At 50.2% G+C, this 13,768-nt stretch overlaps 1 protein-coding gene across 1 annotated transcript in view; it reads right to left on the minus strand.

The window, feature by feature from the left end:
* The window catches only part of PODXL (podocalyxin like), an 80,908-nt gene that overhangs the window by 26,208 nt on the left and 40,932 nt on the right, over positions 1–13,768 (minus strand). Inside the window, exons 2-4 of the mRNA XM_067534857.1 lie at positions 5,653–6,297; positions 3,094–3,305; positions 1,021–1,092 (exon numbers count right to left, since the gene is read on the minus strand). Coding sequence (XP_067390958.1) covers positions 1,021–1,092; positions 3,094–3,305; positions 5,653–6,297 — 929 coding nt within the window. The remainder of the gene's footprint in view (positions 1–1,020; positions 1,093–3,093; positions 3,306–5,652; positions 6,298–13,768) is intronic.

The following is a 13,768-nucleotide window of genomic DNA, read 5'->3' on the forward strand; positions in this document are numbered from 1 at the left end:
CTCCTTTCACCTACACCAGTTTTACAGCCGGTAACTCCACTCGCTTCAGTGGAATTGCTCCTGATTTTCCCCAGTGTAAGTAAGAAGAAAATGGGGACTTTTCTCTCTCCCGCTAGGTTTTTTGCAGAAATTGGCTGTTAAACTCATGTCAGAACTGAAGCGGAGATAAGGCAAGTGAGAAAGTAATCGGAATGACGTGGTTTGCAGGGGTGTCTAGTTCTAACTGTCTGCAAGATACAGGACGGTAACATTGTGCTTGACCCCTTGGTCTAACAGGGCTTTTTTTGACCTTAATATAGTGAGTCTCAGATTGCAGGGCATTGTAATGGTCGTTTGCTGTATGGTGAGCAGTCATGCTCCCTTCTGCTCTGATATTGTCAGGTCTCATAGAGTAAATGAGGTCTGTCTGTGCTAGTACTAGGATGGGAGACCTTCAAAAACCAACCACCCACCCACCCAGCTGCTGCGCTGATTGGTGCAGGTGACTCAACAAGGACCTCTGTTCACTCCGCATTGAGGTATTACCCCAGCATGCTGTCAGAGGGCAGTGCGCCCCCGGAAGTATCGTCTCAGAGATGAGATATAAATTCAAGGTCCTGACCAATTCTGGGATCAAATTCCGGCCCCAATGAAGTTACTGGCAAAACTCCAGCTTACTTCAATGGAGGCAGGATTTTACCTCGGTTTTTAAAGCTCCGTCTGCACTTTTCCCAACCAACTTGGGTTGGTTAATGCTTGTCTTCTGATCATATTACTACTCGGGTAATTATAGTCTGCCTATCTTTAACTCCTGCAATGGTTTCATCTGGCTTATTGTTTAGCATTGTTGTGTACTGTTTAGCAGTTGCCATTTTCCACCCCAGAAGTGACTGCATTTCTGTAGCTGGTGAAATCATTCCTGTGACTACAGCTTGTAAAGTGCTTTGAGATCCGTGGGTTAAAAGCTGCAGTGTGACTGCAGGGAAGCTGCTGCTGTAGCCATGGACAACGGGGTTGTTGAATGTAAAAGAGGATACTCACACAGGGATTAGACTTGTTCAGGGTCAGAATGACTGCTGAGTCGTTGGGCTGGGTCTGCGGCACACAAACGATCTAAAAAGACACACACAAAAAAAACCAAACCAAGTTATTTCTGCCTGGTGGGGGGACAGCTGGTCATTGATGTGGCAAACGGATCAGAAATATGGGATTGGGAACACTCCAATCAATTCTATAGCCTTTGTTAGGCAGATCAGACTAGTGGATTTAATGGTCCTTTCTGGCCTCAGAATCCATGAATATGAAACCTAGTGAACTGCAGATGTTAGAATCAAGAGCCGAGATGGAAAAGGCCCGATAGGTCTCCAGGCCCCATCTCCCAACCCTCATATATAAGCGTCCTTAACAGCCGGGGCAATTCTACTCAGGAAACTGTGGTCTGACCTGTGTTTGCTAGCACGTGGGCCAGAAAGGGGCTTAGGGCCTAAAGTAAGGGGTCTGAGGGAGAGATCAGAGTCTGACCAGAGTGTTCCTGACTATAAATGGTTGGAGTCAGACATTCTGTCATGTCATTTCTGAGAGTTGGCCAGGACGCACACCCCACCCATAGTGAAAACAACCCACCAAAGTATGTTTCCCTCTTCCTGCTTCCCGTTGCCATGGTTCCCACTCCCTGTGCTTGACGCAGCTCATGTCTGAGCCCCATCGTCTCATATCGGTTGTGGTTCATAGCCCAATTGATAGAACAAATAGAAAGACCAGCTATAGCCTCTCTTCCAAAGCCATACACATCTAATTCGTCTCCAAGTCACTCAGATCTAGATTCACAAAAATACTTAGGTGCCTAAACTCTAGATTTAGGTGTTTAAATCCCAGTTTTGGCTCCACTGAACCCCGCTGATACCAAAACTCACTCAGCACCCATGTTTTCGCCATAAAAATTCCCTCAGTACCTCTGTTCCTGCCTCTGGGCACAGGCATGGGCGCTGCTGCCTCACTCGAAGCGCCTGGACTCCTCTCAAACTAGGGGAAGACTGGTTGTCTAGCCACCCAAGTCATCTGTGGGGCCTGATCCGGTAGGATTGCACAGAGACTGCCTGCCGGACTGGGCCCATCAGGTGAGTTCAGTGGAGGCGGGAGAAGAAAAAGAAGAGCTCCCACATCATGGCCGCAACAGGAGAGATTGTGGAAGCCCCACATCAGAATATAAAATAGCCTAGTGGTTAGTGGCACTCACCTGGGATGTGGGAAACCCACCGTTCTCCCTGGCGCCTTGCAGAAACCATAGGCGGCTAACTCCAAAAAGGGCTCCCGGCTGTGACTCACCAGCCAGAGCTGGGCACCTCCCTGCAGCCCAGACTTAGGCACCTAGCTCCAGTTTGGGGGGGAGGCTTAGCACCCCCATGCCCTCCAGCTGGCATCTCCCATTGGTTAGCTTAGGCAGCTCCATGCTAGCATGCTGGCTTTCCGCGATCTAAGGCCCTATCTCTCCCCATTCATTGCATAGAGCCTGGGCACCTAACTCGTGATTTTCTAGGCATCAAGACACTCAGTGCCGCAAAGCCTAAGTACCTTTGTGAATCCAGCCCTCATTCCCTCCATTAAACTCCCAATCCCATCTCCACCAAACTAAACTTCTTTCCTGAACAGCTTCCAAACTGTAGTTCTCCTTCGCTCCATCTACAAATCTATATACTGGGGGGTTTGTTCATTCCTGTCTTGAAGACTCATGTGTTTGTAGAGGTTTCCTCCGCAAGAGGTCACCCTCTGATGACAACAGAGATTCATAAACAATGACACATGCTGCAAGGAACCCAGGCCCAATGGACACACTGGGTGATAAGTTAAAATGAACAAGCTGCTTTAGGAATAAAAAACAAGCTGCTGCTACTTGATCAGAAGGAGGATCTCTATTTGCTGTCAGCAGCAGTAGTAGGGCTTGTATCTTTTCCATGGTCCAGCCACCAGAGGGAGACCTGATCACACATATTGAACCTGGTATATTCCAGTGTCGTTTGGCTTGACAGTCTTAGGCTGCCCAAGAGGACTGAACCTCCTCTCCGGTTGGCTTTGAGCATGACTAAGGATGCCCATCTATACCCAGACACCCATTACCTGATTCATGGAAGATTTCCAGGGTTCCCTGGTAGGAACTGGAGAGTGGTGGTGGGGTGATTTGCTGGTTTTGGGGGATCCAGAGCTTGAGGAAGGTGTCTGTGATATACCAGACTGCCATGTGGTTCCAACTGTAGTTTTCCTGGGTTTGGTTGTACTTTCCATAATTGTTCCAGATGCCTGAGGTGCACTCTTGGTTGCTTCTTCTTTGTCTGCATTAACACCAGCATCAAAATGCAAACAAACAAGACAAGGATAAATTATAGAGAAGCCCCACAAAAAATGCTGAGAGTGGACAAGCACCATAAGGAATGATTAACGGGGTAAGCAAAAGAAAGCTTTGACCTAAACTTTACAAGGTATTTATTTACAGCCCTAACTGTATCTTGAAGTTTTTTGTCTAGGAACTTCCTTCGTCGTGTTTATTTCAAAAAAAGAAAAGGAGCGGAGGGGAGAGGACTAGAAAATGTTGATATGTAAAAACTTGCTATAGATTGTTTTATTTTCTTGAGATAAAACCTCACCACTCCGGGCCTGAAGGCTGTCCTGTTTTATGCCAGGCTACATTACTCAGGGATTAGCTGTGATGGGGGGAGCTGAATGACCTCCCATGCATCCTACTTATGGAAGGATCTTGCTGATTTCTTCCAAGAGAAAATTGTCAAAACATGTGACCTTCCCCCATCTCCTCAGCTCGCCTTCCTGCCCCTCCTACAACTCTCTCTTTCTTCTCCCCTGTCACAGATGCAGCAGTTTCTCATCTGTTCTCCTCCTCTAACCCCTCCACTTGCCTCAGTGGCCTCATCCCACCTTATCTCCTGTTCCTCTTCATGTCTATTCTCATCTTCTCTCTTATTCTTCTCCTTAAGCTCTTTCCTCCGACTCCTTCCCTTCACAATACAAACATGCGTCAGTCTCTCCAGTCTTAAAAAAAAGCAACACACCTGACCAGAGTGGAGGCGGGGACATGCAGGGTGTCCCACCAGATTTGCTGCTTGGCTTGTACTGAGCATGCTCAGTAACATCTGCTGAAGATGCTGCCTTCACTCTCCCCCAGCTATCAGCAGGTACAGGTCATCTCTGCCCCTAACTCCACTTGCTGCTCCAACTACCACCCCATTTCCCTTCTCCCTTTCATCAGTAAGTTCACTGAACGCACAGTCTGCAGTCGCTGTCTGGAGCTCCTCTCCTTCAGTTCCACCCCAGACCCTCTCCAGTCTGGCTTCAGCCCCTTGCCACCAACTGAAATCGCTCTCGACAAAGTCTTTAATGACTTGCTCTGAGCCAAAGCTCAGAACCAATTCTCCATCCTCACCCCCCTTGAGCTGTCAGCTGCCTTCGACGCAGTCAGTCATGCTCCTCCTCTGAGATCTTCTCCTCCCTTGGCTGCCATGACTCTGTCCTCCTACGTCGCTAATCGCTCCTTCAGCATGCCCTCATCCCCCCTCCAACTTTCTATGAGGGCTCCGCAAAGCTCTGTCCTTGGTCCCCATCTCTTCTCCCTCTATACCTTCACCCTGGGTCATTTCATCTGTAAACAGAAATTCAGCTACCATCTCTATGCCGGCGACTCACGACTCTACCTCTCTGCTGCAGACTTGTCTCCTTCTATTCAAACTCAAATCTGAGCCTGCCTCTCTGGCATCTTGTGGACGTCTAGCCTTCAGCTAAAGCTCAACATGGCTAAAAGAACTCAAACTCCCCCCCGCAAAAAAAATCTCCTCCCAACCTCCCCTCTTGATCACAAGCCTGTAACCTGGGCATCGTCTTCGATTCAGATCTCTGTCTCGGTCCTCACATCTAGGGCTATGGCTAAATCATGCAGATTCCTTCCGCATAACATCTCAAAGATGCATCTTTTTCTATCCACTAAACAACAACTAAAACGCTCATCCAGGCTCTCATCTTGAATAGACCAACATCCTTCTCCCCGGCCTTGAAAAATACAATCTTGCCCCATTCGTACGCAGAATGCTTCTGCAAAGGTCATTTCCCTAGCTCATCGCGTTGACCACGCCACCCCTTTCTTGGCAGACCTCTACTGCCTCCCTCTTCATAGTCAAACATAAGCTGTTTGTCTTCACTTTCAAGGTCTCTCCTGGCGTATCCTCCCGCTACCTATCGTCGCTCATGCACAAGTGAGATTTCGACTCCTTTCTCTGATTCACCCGTGAAGCCGGCCTCCATAGCCTACTTGCTACATTTTCAAACGAGCACGGACGGGACTCCTTTAGGGACAAGCAAGGACTCAGCCTGTATGCTTCATTCGGTCCTTGGCTTCTTTTGCTGGGGCTGCTAACAAGGGTGCAAACTGCTAGGGTGGCTTTTGTGACGTGGACACCTGTCCACTGGCAACTCACTGCGAGACGCCAGTTGATCGCACACAAGCTGCTGAACAGCTGCTGGGGGGGAGGAAAGGGGGGCAGCCGGGACCAACCTGAGCTCGATCTCAACCCAGGTCCTAACCTAGATCTGAAAGACTCCATGACCCATGTTCTAGTCCCGCGTCAAGCCAGCCTTCCCCCAACCGCCAAAATCTAGACCTGGTCCCGCTCATACCTGGAATGGTTACAGATGTTTCGGGCTTCCGAGATGAAGACGCGGATGCAGGACCACCGACCTCAGGGGGGGTGCCTGCCGAGCTGGGGATGTCTGTGGTGGCGGCGGCGGTGGCGGCGCGGGAGGCAACGGTGGTGGCAGCAGCAGGGGTGGCCACAGAACTGGTGGAGGCAGCGGGGGCAGCTGCGGAGCTGAAAGCACTGACGCCAGGGGTGGTCGTGGAGTCGGAGGGTGTGCCAATGATGGGATTCGCAGAGCCAATGGTGGGGCTGGCCACCACCTCCGGGACCTTAGTGGTAGCACCAGCTTTAGTAGTTGGGGCGCTGAGGTCAACTGGGGGCAGGGCACTGGTGTCAGTGCGGGCTGGGGTGCCAGTGTTGGGCGGGTTGTTGATGATGTTCGAGATGACAACATTTAAGGCAGACGGTAGGGTGGCACTGAGCGGTGCACTAGAGGTGGTGGGAAGCGGGTTGCTGGCACCAGGCCGGATGCTGGTGTTGGCGGAGGGCGAAGTGTCAGCTTTGGTGGGGGACGGGGTGCTGGTGGAGGGCGGGGTGCCCGTGGTGTCCGTGGGGGATTGGCTGCCCTTGGAGGTGACACTGGTAGGCGAGATAATTGCGTTTTTGGCTTGTTCATTGGCATCTCCTAAAAAACACAAAGGACCACTCACTCAGCATTTCCCCTACACCCCCTATCGGACAAGCTCACTGTGTGGGATTTTCAGAAAATGCCCCCAGGAGCAGCATGGCAGAGGGAAGGGTCAAGGATGAGGTAAGGAAAAGGAGGGAAGAAGCCAGTCTAATGGGCACAAATGTAGTAACTGCATGGAACTTGGAGGGGGAGCATGGGTTGCAGGAGAGGAATTTGGAGGAAGCACCAGGAAGTCAGTCGGTCTGTTTGCACATGGCTGGAATCCCAGATGCAGCATCTCTGTAAATAGTTCTCTTAATGAAGAGGCTGTTTAATTTTACAGGCATTGAGTCTTTCATGTTCTCACCTAGACTGTGGTACATGAAAACGTATGTAACCAGCAAATGGAGGAGCATGTCAGACAGACAGACTTGCCTCTGATACCAGGCATTCCCACTTGCCACCCCGCCGCATTTTGGTTCCCATGTCACTTCTCACCCAATCTTCAAGAACACACAGTTGAAGACTGAGTCTATAGAATGGATCTGTGGCCAAGGGCAGCAAAAAGGTAGTCCAAAACAGCAAGAACCCAGTTCAGAGAGGTGGGCAAAAGAACAACACCAGAAGTAATTTAAATTAAAAAAACAAACAAACAAAAAAGCCCCAAGAAACAAACCACACAGGAAACCCTGCATAATAAACATTCACCAAAGCCAGGTTCCTGCAGATAACCCATTCACCTCCTGCAACTGTCTGATTCAGGATATGTCTACACTTTTGAGCTGTGTGTGTAATTCCCAGCTCACGTAAGTGTACACCCGCTGAAAACAGAGTGGAGCCACATACCTACTAGGCACGTACATGGAGTGGCCAGCCCTGCTCACGCTGCTGCATATACATTGTATTTTTAGTACGCTGGCTAGGAATCACACCACCACCTCAAAGTGTAGACACACCCTGACTGACTCACGCCACCCGGCAGCCAGGGAGTTTTATATGGAGAGAAGGGAAGTCCCTCCCATTGCTCTTTACTTGATTGACAGCCTTCTTAGCCAATTGGCTTTACATACAGGCTCATGCCCACGCAGTTTGCTGGCTTGGGTCTCACTAAAAACCTCCCCACCAGTAAAAATCTCTCCCATCCAAGCCCTCATCACTCTCATCATTTCATGGATTAAGGCCTGGGCTGTATTCCGAGCTCTGCTGGTTGAGAGGCCTTGGGCAAGTCACTTCACCTCCCTGTGCTATCTCTGTTCTCCCTCCCAGCTGTCTGTCTGTCTTGTCCTGTCAGCTCTTTGGGACTGGGACATTATGTGTATGTGAAGTGCCCAGCACAATGATGTCCTGATCTCCATTGGGGGCCTCTAGGTATTACCATAGTATAAATAAATAACAATAACATAATTTCCCCTAAAACTGTGGTTGTTGACTCTGCCAGAGCCAATTACATGTCCGCCTGGATCCCAAATGGCCTGTGTCAATGTCACCTCCAGCTGCAGCGATTTCATACCATCCACCCCCCTTGCACACTCCTTCACAGAGGGGAGCTTCAGTTAATTAATTCCCAACCACAAAAATCCGCAACCTGTGACTTTTCCTAGATGGCTGAGAGCTGCAGTTCAAACTCCCCCGGCCCATCCCATGTACCCAGGCTCCCTCAGACAGGAGACAGCAGGTTCAAGTGGGACACAGGCTGGAATGTAAGCAGTGGAATCTTCTCCCCGCCCCAAACTACCTTCAGTTGCAACTGATATGAAAGGGCATAACAGAGCCAGAGCCAGCGAGGAGACCGAGACTTCTTGTCCACCCAGAGCCCCCGACACGAGTGATCTATCTGACAGGCACCTGCTAGCTGGGCCCATCCACCCTGAGGAAAGACCACCATTTCAGCACAAACCCTGTAATGCGGTGAGAAGATGGTGGAGACTCTGGGGTAGTCCCTTGTTGCACACCACCCCCTCCCAAAACTGACCAGAAGATGGGGATGATTTTTTTTAACCTGTGATGGAGCTCAGTTCAGCACAGCCCTGGCATCTGCCAAGCTCTGCCTGTCCAAGGACAACATATCTTTGGGCCTCAGGCAGATACTTCTGAAGAGCCATTTTTGGCGGCTGGAATGGAGCAGATGCCCGAAATGCTAGGCAGGTCCCTAAACTTCCAGGGGAGAGGAAATCCATGAGGTCCTTGCGCCTCCCCCTTCTTAATTTACGCACGTCACACCCTGGGCTGTACTATCAGTACAGTACATGTTACCAGCTGTCACATATAGCGGTCACGTTATCAGCAAAGTGCCGCTTAGGATAAGCCTAGTCTAGAGAGATCAGGCGGGGGCAAGTCCTTCCATTCATAGGAAGCCATCGTGCCCAGACATAGGTTTGCTCTATTTCACTTTTTGCCATCCATCTACCGGAGAAAGTTACCCTGACACCCAGCAAGGACAAGCAAGCTCCTATCACAGTCGGTTCAAGTGGTGGACTGCCAGCAGGGACGCATCCCACAGCTACCATGCTACCAGGTTAAGCAGTTCTCCCGTGGCTGATCCACAGACACTGCTGAGACAGCCAGGCGGGACATCTTTCTGCAGTTGCATTCTCCAGGGGGTCAATATCAATTAGTTTGTCCCATGTCCCTTCCTTGCCTCCTTCTGTAGTTATCAGAGCGTGAAGAGGGGAACAAATGAACAGATTCCACATTCCCTTGCCCTGTCAGAGAACACATTATCCCCAAGGCCACTGGGTTCAACACAAGCTAAGGGGAAGATGATACTTTTGCGGGAGCTCAATGCTAAAATTATTACCATTATCTCATGGGGGAAAGACTCTTTCCGAAAGCCTGAGGAGGAAAGTTCACCTGGGGTTCCAACTAGGGTCAGGCTCCCCAAACCCTGTTTTTGGGAAGGTGGAAAATTATCTGCCTCTCCCTATTCTGGGGTGGTAGCATCAGGATGAAGTCAGTTACCCCTCAATAACTGGACTTTCATCTCTTGTAGCACGCCAGGGAAAACAAAGAGGTACCACACTAGTCCCCGTGTTTTGCTGGGAGACAGTATCTCGTGAGGGAATCATCAGGGCAGCTTAACAATAGTTGTGATGATTCCCAACCCTGAAACCAAAGGCATGTCAAATGGGATGCTCTGAAAAAAGCAATTGAAAATTCACACACACACACAGCAGTTTGGGGTTAAATAGTCTGGGAGGAATAAGTGCCCTGTATAAGAGCATCACACAATTATGCCAGTGTGTGTGTGTGAGATCATTTGTCTTCCTCGAGGGAAGCCGTAGCGTGGGTAAGAGTCTCATATAGAATACTAGCAACAGGAGCAAGTGAGCCAGGTCTGTGGTCATAATGCTGAAAGGGCCAGGTTCAATCCCTGTCGATGACTGAGTCTCCATTTCCCCGTGTCTCGTGTAGTCATTCATGCCAGTGCGAAGTGGTTGTGAAACGCTGCTCTTCTGAACGGATAGTACTTCGTGGTGGTGTGAGTGACCATCCAAGGTGCTGGGCAATGGAGAACTTGCTCCTCTGCGCTTCACGTTGTCAGGGTGTGTTCCTTTGATCCACACCCAACAGAGGGCCACATCATCAGCTGGTGTAAACCAGCACAGCTACACTCAGGTCAACAGAGTTGATGGTAATTTACACCAGCTGAGGATCTGGCCCAGAGTTTTAAACCTGAAGCTCCCGATTGGGGGAGGGGGAGAAGGGGAAACTGCGGCAGGATTTATTCAGAAAGGTCACACAGCTCTGTGCATGGGCAGAGGAGAAAAACACATCAGAGCAAAATACCAACAAAAGGAACTTCCCTCCTCTTCCTCCCCCAACGCCATCTGAAGCTGCCCCTCCTCCTCCCAGCTCCTGCTGTTAGGTTCATTCCCTGTCCAAGACCTTTGTTTCCTATCTCTGTAACTCTCCTCTGTCCCAGCCCCGTCGCTGAAACAGCCCAGATTGGCTCCAAGTCTATTAATAGCGGGAAAAGGAAACACAGAAGAATAACCTAGGAAATGCTGGGCGACACACCCCAGTCAGACAGACAAGCAGGCAGCGTCCCGTTCACAGCGTTGCAGGCCAAGAGCCCTTGCGTCTCTTGAGACATGATGGGAAATCGAGTGACAAGCGGCAAAGCAGCTAGTGGGAGGGGAGGATACAACCCGGCAGCTGAGCAGGCTTTTGGAAATGCCTATTTCCCCCTTTGCCGCCTTTCCCACTTAAATAAGAGCAAAGGGTTGAAGTCTTTAAAGGGAAGGTGGGATTTGGAAATCCAGGCATAGCATTCGCTGTGGGAGGGAGCGTGGCCTCCAGCTTAGAACAGGAAAGTGGGAGTCAAGAGTCCTCAGTTCTTTTCCCTTCATCTGCAACATCCCAAAGTGCTCTGCAAACATTATTCACAAAGAGCCACTCCATCTGTCACTGAAAGGCAGCCACCGTCGGGCAGCAGCTGTGCCGGGAAGGAAAGAAGAATATAATCTCCAGTTGAAACTGGGAGGGAAATTAGATAGGCAGAACATAATTACTCATGCTGGAATGTGGTCAGGGGACCAGGCCAAGTGATCCAAGTGTCAACTAACATGACACAGGGTATTTAATGATCACATGTGGCCAGGACCTCAGTTTTATGACTCTAGTAGAAAGATGGCACATCTAGCACAGCGCCCCCTTCTGACCCCTGGCACGCTGCTTACTGTAATTATATTAGTGCTGCTCCAAGCCAGCGACACTCAGACTGAGGCTCAGGAGCCACAAATGACTGTTCAATGTGACTCCTGCAGCTCTTTGCAGCACGTGATGTTCGAACACCGTGTGTGATTTAATTATTAGCAGTCTAAGTTATTAACCAATCAGGAGGCTTCTTCCATGTTATTAACCAATTGTAGTTGATAAAATAACAATACGCGGTCAGTCATTTTGCTGTGAGAATAACATAGAGAGAGAGAGAGAAAGAGAGAGTATAGTATAGTATAGTATAGTACGGTAAATGAAACAATGAATTCACACGGCAGTGGCTCTTTTGGGTAATGTTCAGTGCTAATCTGGCTTGAGAACACGGAGGTGGGAGTATCGCTGCTCGAAGCCAAACGATGGTGTGACAGTGCAGCTGATAACCCCATGCCTTCAACCTCACGGAAAAGCAGGTGTCCCCATGACAAAAAGCCCCTCGCTCATTGACGTCACCTGAGGGGCTGAAGAGGTGGCTAGAGCACAGAGACAACTGATCCCCTCACATCTTCTGCTCCACCCCAAAGAGAAAGCACAACATGCGATGTCCTCCAAGCAACGATACTTGGCAACCCCCAGCAACCACCGGCAAAGTACTTTACAGAGTTCATCCGTCCAGTTATTGCACTGTGCAATATTAAAGATATGACCTGACACCCAGACATAATGAGCCATACAACATCCTCCAGGAAAGAAGGATTCATGTTCGGGTTCAGATGTAGTGCAATAGGGCTTGCTTTCTGTAGGGTGTCTCTTTATCCCCCACTAGGACACGGACTCATTGATAAAGAGCTGGCTTTTGAGTCGGAGCTGCTCAGACCTAGTGTGTGAGCGACACAGAGATGGAGGCAGTAAAACATGCTGTGTTGTCTCTGCTATGAGATAAGAACAAGCGGGGAGGATGCATTCTGTCCAAAGCCTGTCACCCAGAAGGCCCCACCCGATAAGTCCTGACTGTCTGAATGAAAGGAGAGATAAAGGCAGGGCATTCTTCAGATCCTGACGTGTCCTATTCTTATCGGCCCAGTTCAGATGGAGAGCAGGGCAATATGGCTCTCAGTGGGTTGGATTTCAATGGGCGCTAGCTGCAGTGACAATTTCTCCCTTCTTTTTGCTCACCCCCTTTCAACAGGTTGATGGATGCTGAAGGCCCCCACGGTGCCAGGGGAATGATTTAGACCAGCAATGTTCACAATCCCGAGAGGTGACATTTATCCGCAGGGAGCAGGAAGCAGCAGCGCAGCCAGCCTTCGCCAATAAATCTCCCCTGGTTAGAAAAGAGAGGGGACGTTCCCAAGAGGTTGGTCTTGTGGTTAAGGCACTGGATTGGAGCTCAGAGGAGTTCCATTCCCAGCCCTGCCCCTGACCTCCTGCATGAGCTTAGGAAAGTCATTTTGTTTCTCTCTGCCGTAGCTCCCATCTGTAAAACGGGGCTAACCAGCCTTCCTTGCTCACTGTGTCTGTCTTTTCTATTTGTGCTGCAAGCTCTTGGGAAGCAGGGACTGTCTCTCGCCACGCGTTTGTACAGCGTTGAGCACAGTGGGGCCTCGACAGGGCCTCTCTGCATGCCTGTCAACCAGTCTCAGGGTTAAATCCTGCATCTTGGCAGGGGGTGAGACGAGATGACCCTTGCGGTCCCTTCTAGCGCTATGGTTCTAGGATTCCATGATCAACGGGGATGTCCTTGCTGGGGGCGAGGCGGCGGCTGCTGGGGATTTTAGTCTCTGTGACCCTGCAAGACTGTTACAAGGGGTGGGCTTGGAATGGTGGGTTTTGTGAGGTGAATGTGTGGGCCCTAAATTAGACTTAGACCATCAGCTTGTATGACACAGGGTAGCTGCGTGGACTGAGCATGGGACCGGGAGCCAGGAACTCCGCTGTGTTAGTTCTGCGTGGTGTTGCTTCCCTCTGTGTAACATGGGAATCAGAACAGCTCTCTATCAGGGATGTTGGGTGACCGGATGCAGCACCTTGAACTTATAAAGCACCGTGTAAGTGCTATTGTTGTCGCCACAAAACCACTATCCAACAGCACAGACTTTTGGTCATCCCCAAGCTGCACTGCATTCAGGCCCCTGACCAAAAGCTGACAGGCTCCATATCCCCTCACCGATTCCTCAAGCCAAACACGGCTTCAGAAGAAACAGACTTTACACCTTCAGCCAGATGCCTCCCCTCATCACACCAATTCTCTAGGTCTCCTGGATGACTTCTGTGGTCCTGGCTTCCCGAGTCCCCCTCACCCAGATTCTGCTTAGTGTGGCAATAGTTCTGATCGGCTGGTCCTATGGAAACCACTCAGCACCCAGGAGGCTGGAAGTGCAGCAGTCGGGAGAGGAAGGACAGTCCGGTGCTACAGGCTGGAGCCTCGGACGTAGAAGACCTGGCTTTGGTCCCTGCTCCACTACAACTCTGTGTGAGACCTTGGGTGAGTCAACTAGCCCCGCTGCATCAGCTTCCCCGATGGAATAGCACTTCCCTGCCTTGCAGGAGTTAGTGTGAGGTACTCATATACTGGGCTGATGTCATAACCCAGTCCCAGAGAGAGTATAAATGTGAACCTCCTGTCTTACCTGTAATCAGAAGGAAATTTGTGAAGTGGGGGGTGTGACTTAAAGCAGTTGTCTGTGTTTAGCCGGTAACAAGTGGCGTGCCCCAGGGGTCAGTCCTGGGGCTGGTTTTGTTCAACATCTTCATTGATGATCTGGAGGATGGGGTGGATTGCATCCTCAGCAAGTTCCCGGATGATACTAAGCTGGGGGGAATGGTAGAT

The sequence above is a fragment of the Emydura macquarii genome, unplaced genomic scaffold, assembly GCF_026122565.2.
Source record: "Emydura macquarii macquarii isolate MOO-44397 ecotype Brisbane River unplaced genomic scaffold, CSIRO-AGI_Emac_v2 contig_3470, whole genome shotgun sequence".
In the NCBI taxonomy this organism is placed as follows: domain Eukaryota; kingdom Metazoa; phylum Chordata; order Testudines; family Chelidae; genus Emydura; species Emydura macquarii.